Source organism: Sus scrofa, chromosome 15, assembly GCF_000003025.6.
Source record: "Sus scrofa isolate TJ Tabasco breed Duroc chromosome 15, Sscrofa11.1, whole genome shotgun sequence".
NCBI lineage: Eukaryota > Metazoa > Chordata > Mammalia > Artiodactyla > Suidae > Sus > Sus scrofa.
Window position 1 is genome coordinate 71396006 of NC_010457.5, and position 14446 is coordinate 71410451.

The 14446-nt window shown below is 35.9% G+C and overlaps 1 protein-coding gene across 17 annotated transcripts in view; it reads right to left on the minus strand.

The window, feature by feature from the left end:
• Positions 1 to 14446, minus strand: part of COBLL1 (cordon-bleu WH2 repeat protein like 1) — a 154747-nt gene that overhangs the window by 52257 nt on the left and 88044 nt on the right. For all 17 annotated transcript variants that reach the window (XM_021075418.1, XM_021075412.1, XM_021075419.1 and 14 more), the window contains one exon: positions 12737 to 12925. In XM_021075418.1, coding sequence (XP_020931077.1) covers positions 12737 to 12925 — 189 coding nt within the window. The remainder of the gene's footprint in view (positions 1 to 12736; positions 12926 to 14446) is intronic.

The window sequence follows — 14446 nt, forward strand, 5'->3', positions numbered from 1 at the left end:
TGTCAATAAAAACAATTCTCCAATTTCTTGACTAGATATATGAACATGGCTATCAGTTTTCTAGAAACTAAACAGGGAAATAAGGCTAAAAATCTCACTGTTCAATATGCTATTTTTAACTTAGTACATGTGTTTTCATATGCACCTCATTCTCACTCTCTTAAATGGAGTTCCCAGGTCTGTAGCCTCTCTGGTTCAGAGTTTCCAGAAAAGCAGTAACCTGTTGGGGAAGGATTTTTGTCGGATGCTGTGTGGTCTTGAGATCAAACACTTTATATAGATTTTCACACCATTCCCTGCATTCAGCTCTCTACCTCACCCTTACCTTCTGTGGTTGTTTGCCCATTCGTAATGGTACACTCACCTCCCTTCTCTCTTCCATATACAGGTTGTACCTCTTACACATATACCAAGAAAAAGAAATAAAAGATTAAGTTCCTCAGTAAAATTGGTCTCTTAAATATGTTTCTTATGCTTTTAATAAATGCTTGCATGGTAATATTTATGAGTTTTAGTTGAGCTACCTGGTATGCTCACACATAAATTGTCTATAATTGCCCCAGTTTTGGCTTTGGATAGTACACATTTAATTTCATCCAGAGAAAGACTAGCATATGGTATTGCTGAAGTTCATTTTTTGGTAACATAGTATATATACACTATGATAGCAACTTGATGCTATATACCAATCCTAGATTTGGAAATGGTACTTCTTCCTCTGATAGGAAATAAAGTTAAGAAGATTAGGGAATGTCTAGATAAATAAAATATAATTATAAATACAGTTAAGCTGGAAGAGGAGAGAATTTTCACTGCCAGCTAAATGGAGAGCTGTCCACTGTGGTCTATGAGTAAATGGTGATATGTTCAGATCACATTTCTCTTTATATGTAAATGTGCCAATTAATATATGTAAAAACTCTAAACTTTTCACTTCAAACATCTTTTACTTCTTAAATGTTCAGTTCTTTAGAATCTCTGCCAGAAATACACACTAAAAGTCAACAAGACAAGATGAGCGTTTCAAGTTTTGGTTTTGTTTTATTAATTCCTACTCTCATGCTAACACTTTTCATCATTATGTATAAACATAAACTTTTAAGGAAAAAGATATTTAAAAACTTTTTAAAGGACAATTCGACACTCTTTATGTATACTTCTATTTAATCCTTCTTATATGCCTTAATGAATTACTGTATTTTTGTGACACATAAATTTTCTAATTTAATAAAGCCGATGGATAATGGGCCAAAAATATTATAAATATAGCCTATTCCCTTAGTCAATATGGTCATCTATAATCTTTGCATGCTATACCAGATTTCACAGCAAAAATGTTGCATGCTGACTAGAACCTCTGAACTTACTGCCTAAACATTTTCTAATAAAAATGACTCTTGGAAAGGCAACTAAAAGTTACAGATCTTCCTTATGACTTTATTCTCATTCTATAATTCCAGTCTCAATTTTTTATTCAATAATTCCAGAAGCCAATCTTGTCTAGAAAATATTCCTATTCCCAGACAGATAAATGCAAAAGACCAACCAGAAAGTTTGGCAACAGACACAAATACAGATGCGGATTTAATACTGTCTATGATAATGATATTTCAGATTTCTGGGGAAAGAAGTGAATTTCCCAACTGGTATTGGGGAAAATCTGATGAAAAATAAAAAGTTATATGTCTACCTTATTCCTTACACTAAAGTAAGCCTGAGCAGACTATAGCTATATAGATGTGAGACTATAACTCTGGGATGGGGGGGACAGAAAAGAAATCCATCTTCATGTAGTTTATGTTCTAGGACAGTGCTGGCCAGTAGAGCTTTCTGCAGTGAAGAAAGTTTTCTGTATCTGTCCTGTCTAATCCAGTGTCCACTTACTACATATGGCTACTGAGTATTTGAAATACATTAAGCTAATAGACTCACAAACTTAATTTTTCATTTCATTTCACTTAAATTCAATTTCAATAGTTTAAATGTACATGCGGTAAGTGGCCACTATATTGGACAGAGTAGCTCTGGTGCATTGATTCTCAAAGTGTGATTCACAGATCAGCAGCATCATTTTCACTGGAAACTTGTTAGAAATGCAGATTCTCAACTGCCTGTCCAGATCATTGAATCAGAAACTCTGGAATGAGGCATAGGACTCCAGCTGAAACATAAGTATAGTTTTCTCACCAGTGATCTGAAGAGAAGAGGATAAAGAAGTAAATTATATATCAGATGATGATAAATGCTATGATGAAAAATAAGACAGGGAAGGAGATTAGAAAACATCCTAACTGAAAAAAATGATATTAGAATGGAGACCTAAATGGAATGGAATACTGGGGAAAGAGCATTCCAGGCAGAGCTAAGTGCAAAGGCCCTGAGGCAGAAGTATGCTCCTTGTGTTTAAGGAAAAACAGAAACTAGCCTGACAGAGTGAAAACAGTAGATAGGATATATCAGAGTCATTTTCTTACAGGGCTGATAGGACTAGTGCTTTTTCTCACTTTTATGAAGTGAGAAAACCACAGAAGGGGTCTGAGGAGTGATGTGATCTACTTTAAAAGGATTGTATTCTGATTGTGGTATTCAGAATAGCCTAGGGGGAGCAGTTATAAGGTTATTGCAAAAATTTAGGTGAGAGACAGTGGTTGACTGTCTCTATTCAGATTCCAGGATATTTTGTAAGGAGGTAATAGGATTAAATCTAATGCGGGAAGAAAAGGGTAAAATAACACAAGAGACAGAAAGAGGAGCCAGCCTGTGGAAAGAAGCCAAGACTGCAAGGACACTACCAAGAGGCAAGGCTGCTGAAAGGCTCAACAGGCCTAAAATGCTCATTTTTTTTTTCTTTTATAGCCATACCTGCAGCATAGGGAAGTTCATGGGCTAGGGGTCGAATTGGAGCTGCAGCTGCAGGCCTACACCCCACCATGGCAATACGGGATCAGAGTTGCATCTGTGACCTATGTCACAGCTTGCAGCAACACCAGATCCTTAACCCACTGAGTGAGGCCGGGGACCAAATTCGTATCTTCACACTATGTCAGGTTCTTAACCCACTGAGCCACAAAGGAACTCTTAAAATGCTAATTTAAGTTATTTGGTATGTGATATGCTTACTAACCTCTCCTTTGGTGGTTCACAAACCATCACAATGGTGCTGGTAGCTTTGAGAGGGGTTAAATCAAGGATAGAAATGAAATTTTAAACACAGAGACTGAAAAATAAGAGTTGAAAAATATAAGTCCAAGACAGAGGTGGTTGGAAGAACATAAACCCTTGGGAATTTAGAATAATATTATAAAGGGTATTTGTGGAATAGGGTTCAGGCCAATCTTTCAGAGGCTTTAAAGAGGAGAATGACCTAATGATGTTGTCTGGATTCCATTTATATCTAGATGTGAACTCCTCTCTAGCAGGACCACTTCTCAGCAGTCTTTCTTTCCAGGTCCTAATACAATGCAGGTACATAGTAGGGTCAGTGTCAGTGAATGAGGAATTTATGGGAACCCATGATTATTGATCTCTTTGGTAATTCTGCTTAAACATCCATGAGCTCAAATACATAGCAGACAAGATGTATTTGATATGTCTGTTCAGTGTCTGATGCATGAAAAGGTGAAATTGTTGAAAGGAGTTTTACATGCTTTAAAAAAAAAAAAAAAAAACAAAAAAACAAAAAAAAAACACCTCACATGTGAGAAAGCAGTTTCAGTTTTTGTTGTATTGAAAGCCAGTACATTTTTACACAGAAGTAGTATGTAAGCATTAAGTTGGGCCAAGACCTTTTCCAAAAACAGTTTCAGACCAGTTTGACTGCTTGAAGTATTCAATTGAAGGCTCAGCAGTAAAAGCAGTAAAAGCTCAGAAAAGATGACCCTGACCTAACCGATTTTGAGGGTGGGAATTACTGACTGTCAGGCTCTACCATAAAGGAACCATAATACTAAAAAAGCAGGGCATAACTTTTAAGCAGCTCCTGCATGCAAAGGGGCTGCGTTGGGGCTTCACTAGTCACAAAGTGCTCCCACAGAAAATGGAATCATCTCGTGACTGTAGTTTAGAATTATCCACCTGAATGCTGAGTTACTTCTACCAAAAACAGTAATTTTGGTTTGAGGATAATTGTCCTAAACTGATGCATCTAACAGCAGTTAGCAGAAAGGTTCAACCACGTGATCACAACAGGAAGGACACTTGTTTTCCTGCTTGTTAAGATGGGAGCACATGCCAGCAGTCCACCTGAAACTGGAGCCAAATAATTAAAAGTTGAAAAGGGTTGGCTGAATTTGATTATCCTATTCTCATTTAAATAAGAAAATATTTTCTCCCTCTATGCTACCACATTACTTTGAATTTTGGTTTATTTAACAGAATCTGCCTTGCATTAAATTATTTACAGATTTTTTTTTCTCTTGTAAAATAATGATTTCCCAGAGGGCAGATTAACAAAAAATTTTAAAAATTTAAAAAAACCTTTAAAAACTCTTCTTTGAAATGAAGAAATCCCAATGAGATTTCCCACTCCTTTTAGAAATAAACAAAAATCCCTTGTATTAGTTTCATATGTATCATCTCATTTGAGCTTACAACCACAAAAGCTACTCCCACTTTATGAACGAAAAATATGTGGTTTGAAAAGTTATATGAACAGAATGAAGTTATATGAACAGAATGAATTATGAAGAGCAAGAATAGAATTAGGATGCAATTAGGATGAAAATGTCATGACTACTAAGCCAGCTACATTTTAGCCTCATGATCCCATGAATCAGGATTCAGGATAGGGTGGATGATTTGCAACAGGCTATCTGCTGCATTTTACTTCATAGACTGATGACATCAATAAATTATTCCCCAAAATCCTCCAGTGACCCTCCCTGCATTCATGACACATATTAAGGGTACTCTTGTCCTAGTTTTACTACCTGCTAGATAAGATAAAAACTTCCATTTTGTGTTTGATCCACTTGGGTACAAAACATGCAAATCACAGTTTATCAAAGAGCTTTTAGATGATCTCCAACAACTGCCTTAGTGAATTTTCCAACCTTGGAGGTGCATAAATAAAGTCACAAATAGGGTTGCTATATACATGGATGGAACTAGAGACTCTCATACTAAATGAAATCTAAGTCAGAAAGAGAAGGACAAAAACCATATGATATCACATTTCTGGAATCTAATGTATGGCACTAATTAGCCTTTCCACAGAAAAGAAACTCATGGACTTGAAGAACAGACTTGTGGCTGCCAAGGGAGACAGGGAGAAAGTGGGATGGACTGGGAATCTAGGGTTAATATATAAAAACTATTGCCTTTGGAATGAATAAGCAATGAGATCCTACTATATAGCACTGGGAACTATATCTAGTCACTTATTGATGGAGCATGATGGAGAAAAAGAATGTATATATGTATGTATGACTGGGTCTCTTTGCTGTACCACAGAAAATTTAAAGAACATTGTAAACCAGCTATAATGGAAAAAATAAAAATAATTTAAAAAATAGCGTTGTTATATAACTTATCATCCCATCTGGGACAACTGAGAGCGAAAGGTGGCACTACCAGTTATTACTCTGGAATGACAGGTACAAACAGGGACTGTCAGAGGAAAATAAGGATGCATGATGATAAGTACTTATTATGACTAGATTGACTTCACGCATCTAATAAGGAGTTGAACTCTAGTGAATAAGATTCCTCCTTAGCATGATTCTTTAAATCTGCCCCAGTATCCAACAGACTATTTTACTCATTTTCAATGCATCCTCAAAACTGAGTAGAGTTAAATTGGTTCCAGGTGTCCCTTACAAAGGCATACCAACAACTCCATTAAATTTACCGGTGACAATATAGGAACCATTAGAACATTCCCCTTTGTTACTGATGTTTATTTATCTTAACCTAACCCATGTAGTTCAGTAATGAATTCAGGAATGAAGCTAACCCACCTAGTTCACGATGAGTTGAGTAATGAGTTCAGGAATGCTCTCAAACTATGCTTGTATGCATGAAATGAAGTGGATCAGGAACATAAAACAAATAAACCTAATCTCTAAGTTGAGAGTGCTTACTGAATTATGCAATAGGAAATGTTTTGAAGAAAGTAACACAGAATTAAAATTTGAAGATCAGGATGGTATTAAATAGTTTAAAAGACATATCAAATACTGAAAATAGATATTTCTCAAAGTAAAAAAAAAAAGTTGAAATTCCCCACCTTAGATTAAACTCTACTTGATCATATATCTTGGATGTTATATTCAAAGCTAATTATGAAAAATTACCTTTATAAAAACTGTGATTTAGGAACATATCTATTAAACACACACATATACATCGCCTATAAAAAGAGAAATACTACAAATATAACTCACTGCAATTGGGGCAATTCAAATATGAACAAAGGATAAAATAAAATTTTATTGACATGAAAGTTAGAGATCATTCACTGAAAAAAAAGGCAGGTTACAAGATAGCACATGCAGTATGATGCTATATTGGCAAAAGAGGAAAAGGTGCCTATATAGGTATGTGTGTAGATATACCCTTGTGTGTGTATGTGCGGTATGTGTCTGTGTATATGCCTGTGTGAGTAAAAGGTTAAATACTACAATGTTAATAGCTTGATCTGTCTCCTTAAAAAAGTGACATGGTGTTTTAAATACTTTTTCTGGCTTGTCTGTATTTTCCTACTCTCTGTAATATCCAAACATTTATAGGCATTAAAAATTAAATTAACCAGGGTCATTGCTATAAATGCCAGGAAAGGAAAGGGAAGAGGGTGGCCTTCCTAGGAGTGACACTTGGAGAGCATTTTCTAATATTCTGTTACCCTTTCCCAACCAGGAGAGCGATCAGCCAGCAGAGGCTTACGTGCTCCCTGGCTCAGGGCTGACAGGGGCAATATTAAAGCCTAGAGTACAGGATGATAGCTAGGTAAAAACTCAGGCAAGATGGTTACCAAAATTGTGGAGTTCAGTATGAGTGTCCCATACAATAGATTTTCAGCAGTGTGTTTTGAAATCTATCAGCTTCTTATATAATGTATTTATACACACATCTGTATTTACCACACCTTTGACACTTTTCAATAAACATAATCATGATATGAAATTCTGAAACTCTTCTGAGATCCATATTGTTTATGGTATTACCAGTTCTTTGGGGTTTTGTGTTTTGTTTTGTTGTTTTGTTCTGTTTCTGTTTTCGTTTAAACAAAATTGACCCATGTTGATTCAGTAGTAGCTTGTCATTTTTCAGTCTACTTTTTTCCCAATAGATGGCACTGTAATCCATGTAAAATGCTCCTATACTAGTTCTCTGTGCCAGTCAAAATTCTGGTCATAAAGGCCAGAGAGGCAAAGTGACTTGCTTGAGGTCATATAGAAAGTTATGGAATAAACTATAGTCTGAGATTTCTAACTTCAAGTTCTATAGTTTCTTTATCTGTGTTTCCATTTCTGGTACTCTAAGATTTGCTCAAATTAAAACAAATTCTGGAGTTCCCGTTGTGGCTCAGTGGTTAACAAATCGACTAGGAACCATGATCCCTGGCCTTGCTCAGTGGGTTAAGGATCCGGCGTTACCATGAGCTGCGGTGTAGGTTACAGATGCGGCTCAGATCCAGTGTTGCTGTGTCTCTGGCGTAGGCCAGTGGCTATGGCTCCGATTGGACCCCTGGGAACCTCCATGTGCAGCAGGAGCGGCCCAAGAAATGGCAAAAAGACAAAAAAAAAAAAAAAAAAAAAAATCTTATTTATGGTATTCAGGGTATAAAATATCATGAGTTATAGGAAAGAAAGTATGCTAATATAGCCATAGGATGCTCTCCCTATAGGCTAACAATGAGGATTAATGTCAATCTTTTATCAAATTAACCCAAATGAAAACTGCCAAGTGTCCCCAGAGAAAGAGAAGAGAGGAAAAAGAAATAAGTATTTCCTCGATGAGGAATAATTAGGTACTGGACAGACACCTGACTACAAGGTTAGGACCTAGCATGATATAGAAACATATCCACATATTTCTTTTTTCTCTGTAGTGTCTATAACAGTTTAGCTAATAAACTCATTTTCATTAAAAATTAACTTTCCCCAAGTACTGGTAGCCACCACCACTCATGCTATGGCGTATGCAACGTGGCATTTTCTGAGAAGCTGAGACCCTGGGTAGCTTGCCTCCAATAGCAGTATTCTTTAATGTTCACTTTTAGTAAGGCACAGAGCTGCTCTGCCTTGTGAAAAAGGTTGTTTACTCAACTAGCACACACAGGCTTATGTAGATATACATACAGAGACACATATACGTACACATATCTTATACTCCTTTCAATACAATCATCCATGATAGCAGAAGACACAGAAATGCCCAAAAGTTTTCAGGCTAACACTGCAGCTTCCGTTAGTGTAAGGAAAGGATCACAAACATCGGGTGACAGACATTGTGTGACTTCTGGTCACTAAAGAGGCAATATTACTAAGCTCTGGTACCAAAAGATTGGTAAGCCTGCAGAAAGATAACGAGTTTTCCATTTCCCCATGAGCATAAAGTCGACTACCACCTCCAACCTTATTGTGTTCCCTAATCTGAATAAGCTCTTTGGTGAAAAATCAATGTACAAACAAATGCATTCTTCTGAAGATAATGCTGTATGTTACATTCTTGAAAATGGAACATTCTGAGCATACCTCTGCATGAGTTGTTTAAGAAGAGAAAGGGGAACTTTCTAAAAATCTTCCTCAAGAATATATTTTGAGAAATAAAAACTTTTCTGAAAAATTAAATGAAGTATATGATGTTTTCTAAATATTTATTTCTGTCTAATATTGATATTATTCTTCAGAAAAAAATATGTATAAATAATACTATCAAAATAAAGTATGCAAAGAATATTTAGATAGATTGGTCTCAAAAAATTATATTAGAGACCCTTCACAGTGATATGCGCCACTCTGATTTAGCTGAGAAAACTTTATGTCTTATTTAAAATTTCTCTTCTATAGTGCCCCACTAAATTTCAGGATCATTTTGTTGAAAAATTTCCTATTTCACTTATGGTAACAAAGCCAGGAAGAAATTTAAGTTCAATCATGGGTCTTCACATTAGGTAGCTAACATTTTTCAAAAGTAGAGTATGTCTTTCTATTTGTACATTCTGTTTTTATTGTTAAATATTGTTTTTTGCTGTTTTGTTTTGTTTTTGGCCATACTTATAGCATGTGGAAGTTCCCAGGCCAGGGATCAAACCTGTACCATAGCAATGACAATGCCAGATCCTTAACCTGCTGAGCTACCTGGAAATTCTTTGTTTGTTTTTGTTTTCTAAAGCAATGAGCCAGAAGTTGCTGCAGCCTTCACTCTAAATCACTCTTAAGATATTCTGCATCACACTCTAAAATAACTGGAATCACTCTTAAGATATCCACAATCATACTCCTGAAATATTCAGAATCACAAAGCCACTTTTCATCATAAACATTTAATATTAAAAAATTAGTCTTCATATCTACAACTTGAGTCATTCCTCAATGATAAAACACAGTTCCTAAATCAAACACCCTAGTCAAAACACTGATACAAAACAAATTCTATTCTCAGAAAAGTTTTTCAGTCACAAACAAAATCTTAAAAAGCAATCAGAATTTAAGGCATTCTTGCCTTGCTCTCTACCTGAAGGAAATATCTTTATTTACAAGATCCCGGGGGAGTTTCCATTGTGGCTTAGCAGTAACAAACCTGACTATTACCCATGAGGATACGGGTTTAATTCCTGGCTTCACTCACTGGGTTAAGGATCTGGCATTGCCCTGATCTGTGGTGTGGGTCGTAGACATGGCTCAGATCTGGCATTGCTGTGGCTGTGGCATAGGCCAGGCTACAGCTCCAATTTGACCCCTAGCCTGGGAACTTCCATATGCTGCAGGTGTGGCCCTGAAAAGACAAAAAAATAAAATAAACAAAAGATCCTGGGAAAGCAACCAGAGCCTATCCAAATGCCTCAAGACACACCACTGAAGTTGCTACTTCCATCAACATATTAGGAATTAGGGAGACAATATTCTGAATTTACTAAATGCCTACAACATTGCAGAAACAGTGCTAAGCACCACAAAGAAAAGTCATGATACCTGCATGGATCTTACAGTTTTAAGATAAGACATACATATAAATTGTAGCATAGAACAATGTGTGATAACCATTATTGATATAAAGTGTCAGAAGCGTTTGGAAGTCAGGGGCAACAGTTCATTCTGGGGAGATGAGGGAGCTTTTATATAAAAAACATCACTTGAGATACAGTAACTGGAGAAAATTTCGCTGGTAAGGTACTGCAGATGAAGAAACTTTCAAAAAAGTATGGGGGTGGAAAAAGTAGAGTATCTGTAGAAGGAAAGAGTCATGTGGGTGATGCTTAAAATAGTCAAAGGGGAGTAGTGAGGGGAAGCCTGCATAACTTCAAGGAAGAAGAAAAGAAGGTACCCAATGGCCAAGCTTGGTACCTTGGACTTCCTTACTTTGTTGTTGAATTGCCGCCCCTGCAGTCTTTATCAAAGGGAGTGTCACAAACAGAGGGATGTTTTACCCAGATTAACCTGAGGGTGGAGAATGAATGGAGAGAGCCCGGGGTGACGGAAAACAGTTCTCAACAGAAAATGGAGGGGGGCCAGTATGTGCTAGGCACTGATAGTATTTCATTTAATCCCAACAACAATTCAGTTATAAAACACATTTATAGATAAGAAGACTGAGGCAATTCAACAGTTGTCAGCCCAGAAACAAAAAGCGGACTGATGGAAAATTACTCTAAGAACCTGGGAGGTAAACATGCTGGAACTTCAAAAGGGTGGGGAAAATCTAGGGTCCTTGTCAGTACAAATGCAGTAGAATTGACTGACACAGAATCCAAGCCAAATATGCAGAAAAATGCAACAACTGGAAAAGAAGTCTTTAATTAGAATTATAAGGAGGATGAAGAACCAATCCAATCAAGAAAGTGAAAGTGGATAAGTTATTCAAAAAGGTTTTAATCAAAGAGGGAACCCTAAGACCTCAGTACTGGGACAACTTCAAAGCAATGATTCTACCCTCAGGTGGATGGGGCAGTAGACTATGGATGTAGTTTCCCAGAGTACAGGAAACAGAAGAAAAGTTAGCTCAGCGTAGCATGTGGGAAAGTCTAACTAATTATGATGGGTGACAGGATAGAGAGGAAACCCATGATTTTAATACTGAAACCACTGAGGTTAAAAAAAAAAAAAAAAAAAAAAAGTACAAAACTAAAGAACCCAGAAGGCTGACGGTAGAGAAGATGGCAATATAAACAGATGACTGGTAGATTCAAGAAAAAATTCCGAGGAGTACTGATGATGCCATTACCTGTGAGCATCAGTGAAGAACTAAGAAAAATACTGACTTAACAAAAAATTACCTTAAATTCAGGGAACATAAGAGGACTTCCCTTTTTGACTCCAGCCACATCTGTTATCATTACTATTTCAAAGCCAGGCTAATGGTATGATTTCAAGACTTGAAGATGTTATGATGGCCATTGTCTCTAACTTACAAGATGCCTTCCCTCACTCAGAAGAGGCACAACCAAGGTGATTACCTGCGTCTGGGGTGGAATCCCACAAGGCCAGTCTTGGGGTTCCCAACCTTCTACATATGGTTCAAGGTGTGACCTCCAAAACTACTTTCAATACAAAATAAATGGCAAATTGCAACTTACTTTAATGAGAATTTGGTAAACAATACTATGTGTTGTTTGCTGATGCTCAACTTTTCTATTTTCCTGTACTTTAAATTCATAAAGATAAATCCTAAGATTAATGTTATCTTTTTGAGTTTCCTCTATTTAAAACCATATTACAAAAAGGTAATACCCAGTATGTTGCTTAGTTATTCTTTTGTTCTGCACACACACATACACACAAAACTCTAATGTTAAAAACAGCTTAAATTTCTAAAACAGGACTCCTGACAACAAATGGGTAGTTGAAGGTGAAAGGTGAAACAAGACCACGTATATAACTCATGTAACTTTCCACTTCAGAATGAGATGGAAAATTACACTCGGCTTTATTCCATTTTTCCAATTTTTATTCAGGTATTAAAAAATAATCAGTCTCCTAAATCACACTGTTCCTTCTGCTGAGTTAAAGTTTAACTTTATGTTTCTATTAAATTTATCCACATTTTTAATAAATTTATTAAATCATTCAATGATGTGAAAAATCCAGCTAGTTTTATAGATAGTTTATCTGTTTTGATAAGTAAGAGAGTATTACCTTTTAAAAGTAGTTAGTTACTTCTACAAAATAAAATTTGGAAAAGCAGCTTAAAAGAGAAAGAATAATTGGGAAAAGAACAGAAAGGGTTTTCTTATGAGTCCCTGGCTTGCTTTGTGAGTTTGACTTACAAAAATCAATAAAACTCATGACTGTTCCTCTGAGAAAACCTATTAAAAAGGACTTATCGAATGACTAACAAAATGTAAAATAGTTCAATTTCAGGAGTCACTTCACTGGGGTTGTAGAATTCATAAATTTAATATTTAAAACATTGTTAGAAAAATTTTAATACCTTTTATCATTTTTAAATAGATAACCAAACTGAGTGATGAATGAAATATTCTATCAAAAAAAAAAAAATCAAGAAATACACAACAGAAGTTTTCAGTTACAGAAGAAGAAAGGGAAGTCCTTGTATTTCATTCACCCCATCGTACCTGCCATGAACAGTAGTATATTTGATAATATCCCCAGGTAGAACCACTAAGAGTTCAATGTCTTTATCTATCATGTTTTCCTTCTGTTCCATGATAAAAGCAGAGGATTCTACAGAATCATCAACTGAAGAAGCATCAAGGTATTTGGTCTCAGCTGGAGGAAGTGGTGCCTTGGCTTTTGGTTTTCTCCTAAAATAAAAGCAAAACACAGAGAATAAAATATACACATCTTAAAAATAACTTGCTAATATTATCAAATTTAACAAAAATACAAAATGTGAGTATAAATGTTTTTCACACCTAGAAAAAAAAATGCACCAAAATGTTGTTAGTTTACTACAGATGATGGCATTAAGCTTTTTTTTTTTGCCTATTAAAATTAGTATTTTTGTTTTCAACAATATACCCACATTACTTAGTAATACAAAGAAACATGATAACAGAGATTAGATATCGGCCTTCATTAAATGCAACTAATGTGTGTTCACTATAGCAAAAATATCGCATTTCCTTTCATGGGATAAACTATAAAAATCCTTACTGTCTCAGAGTAGACATCAGTATCTCATTCCTACACCTCATAATAACTCTTACTTTGTACCTTTTATTCTATTTTTTTCCCTGATTCTAGTGTATTTTGCCTCTCTATCTAGATAAACTTTACCTACCTTCAAAGTCTAGCTGAAGCCACCCTCCTCCCATTTATGTCCATTGTCTCTCTATATGGCACTCCCATAAATGTAACATTTTTTCTCCTACCTACCAGTTTCTTCTCTCTACCTACATTCATTACTCCCTGTAAGAAAGAAGTATGCTGTATTTCTCACTGTGCTTAGCAATGAACCCCAAACTGTGATTGGTTATTTTAAAAGTTATGTTTCTGTTTCAATAAAAAAGTTGCAGGAGTTCCCGTCGTGGCTCAGTGGTTAACAAATCCGACTAGGAACCGTGAGGTTGTGGATTCAGTCCCTGGCCTTGCTCAGCGGGTTAAGGATCTGGCGTTGCCGTGAGCTGTGGTGTTGGTCGCAGACGCAGCTCAGATCTGGTGTTGCTGTGACTCTGGCAAAGGCCGGCGGCTACAGCTCTGATTAGACCCCTAGCCTGGGAAGCTCCATATGCCGCAGGTGCAGCCCTAAAAAGACAAGAGACAAAAAAAAAAAAAAAAAGGTTGCAAATAAGTATTCTAGTAAATATGTTTCAGTGTCACTAGCACCATCCCTTAACTGATTTATAATAGAAACAATGGCAGATATTCTGAAAAAAAGTCACATGAGCCAATTCAATGATTTGATGAGTTCAAAAAAAGAGACATGAAAATAAAAAATAAAGTAACTATAAGCACATATACATATTTCAAAAGCAAATTAGAGCTTATGAAAATGTTACTTTTTACTTTTTTATTAAATATAGTTGACATATAACATGATCTTAGTGTCAGATATACTATGTAATGATTTGACATTTACATACATTATAAAATGACCACCATGATAAGGACAGTAACCATCTGTCCCCATTCAAAGTTATTACAATATTATTGACTATATTCCTTATGGTATATAGTACATCTCCATGGCATATTTATTTTATAATTGGAGGTTTTGCACATCTTAATCCCCTTCACCTATTTTGCCCACCCCCAGATTGCTTTTGGAAGAACAAATACTTCTGCTTTCTATTTAGAAAAATACGAATTTTAACTTCTCCCTC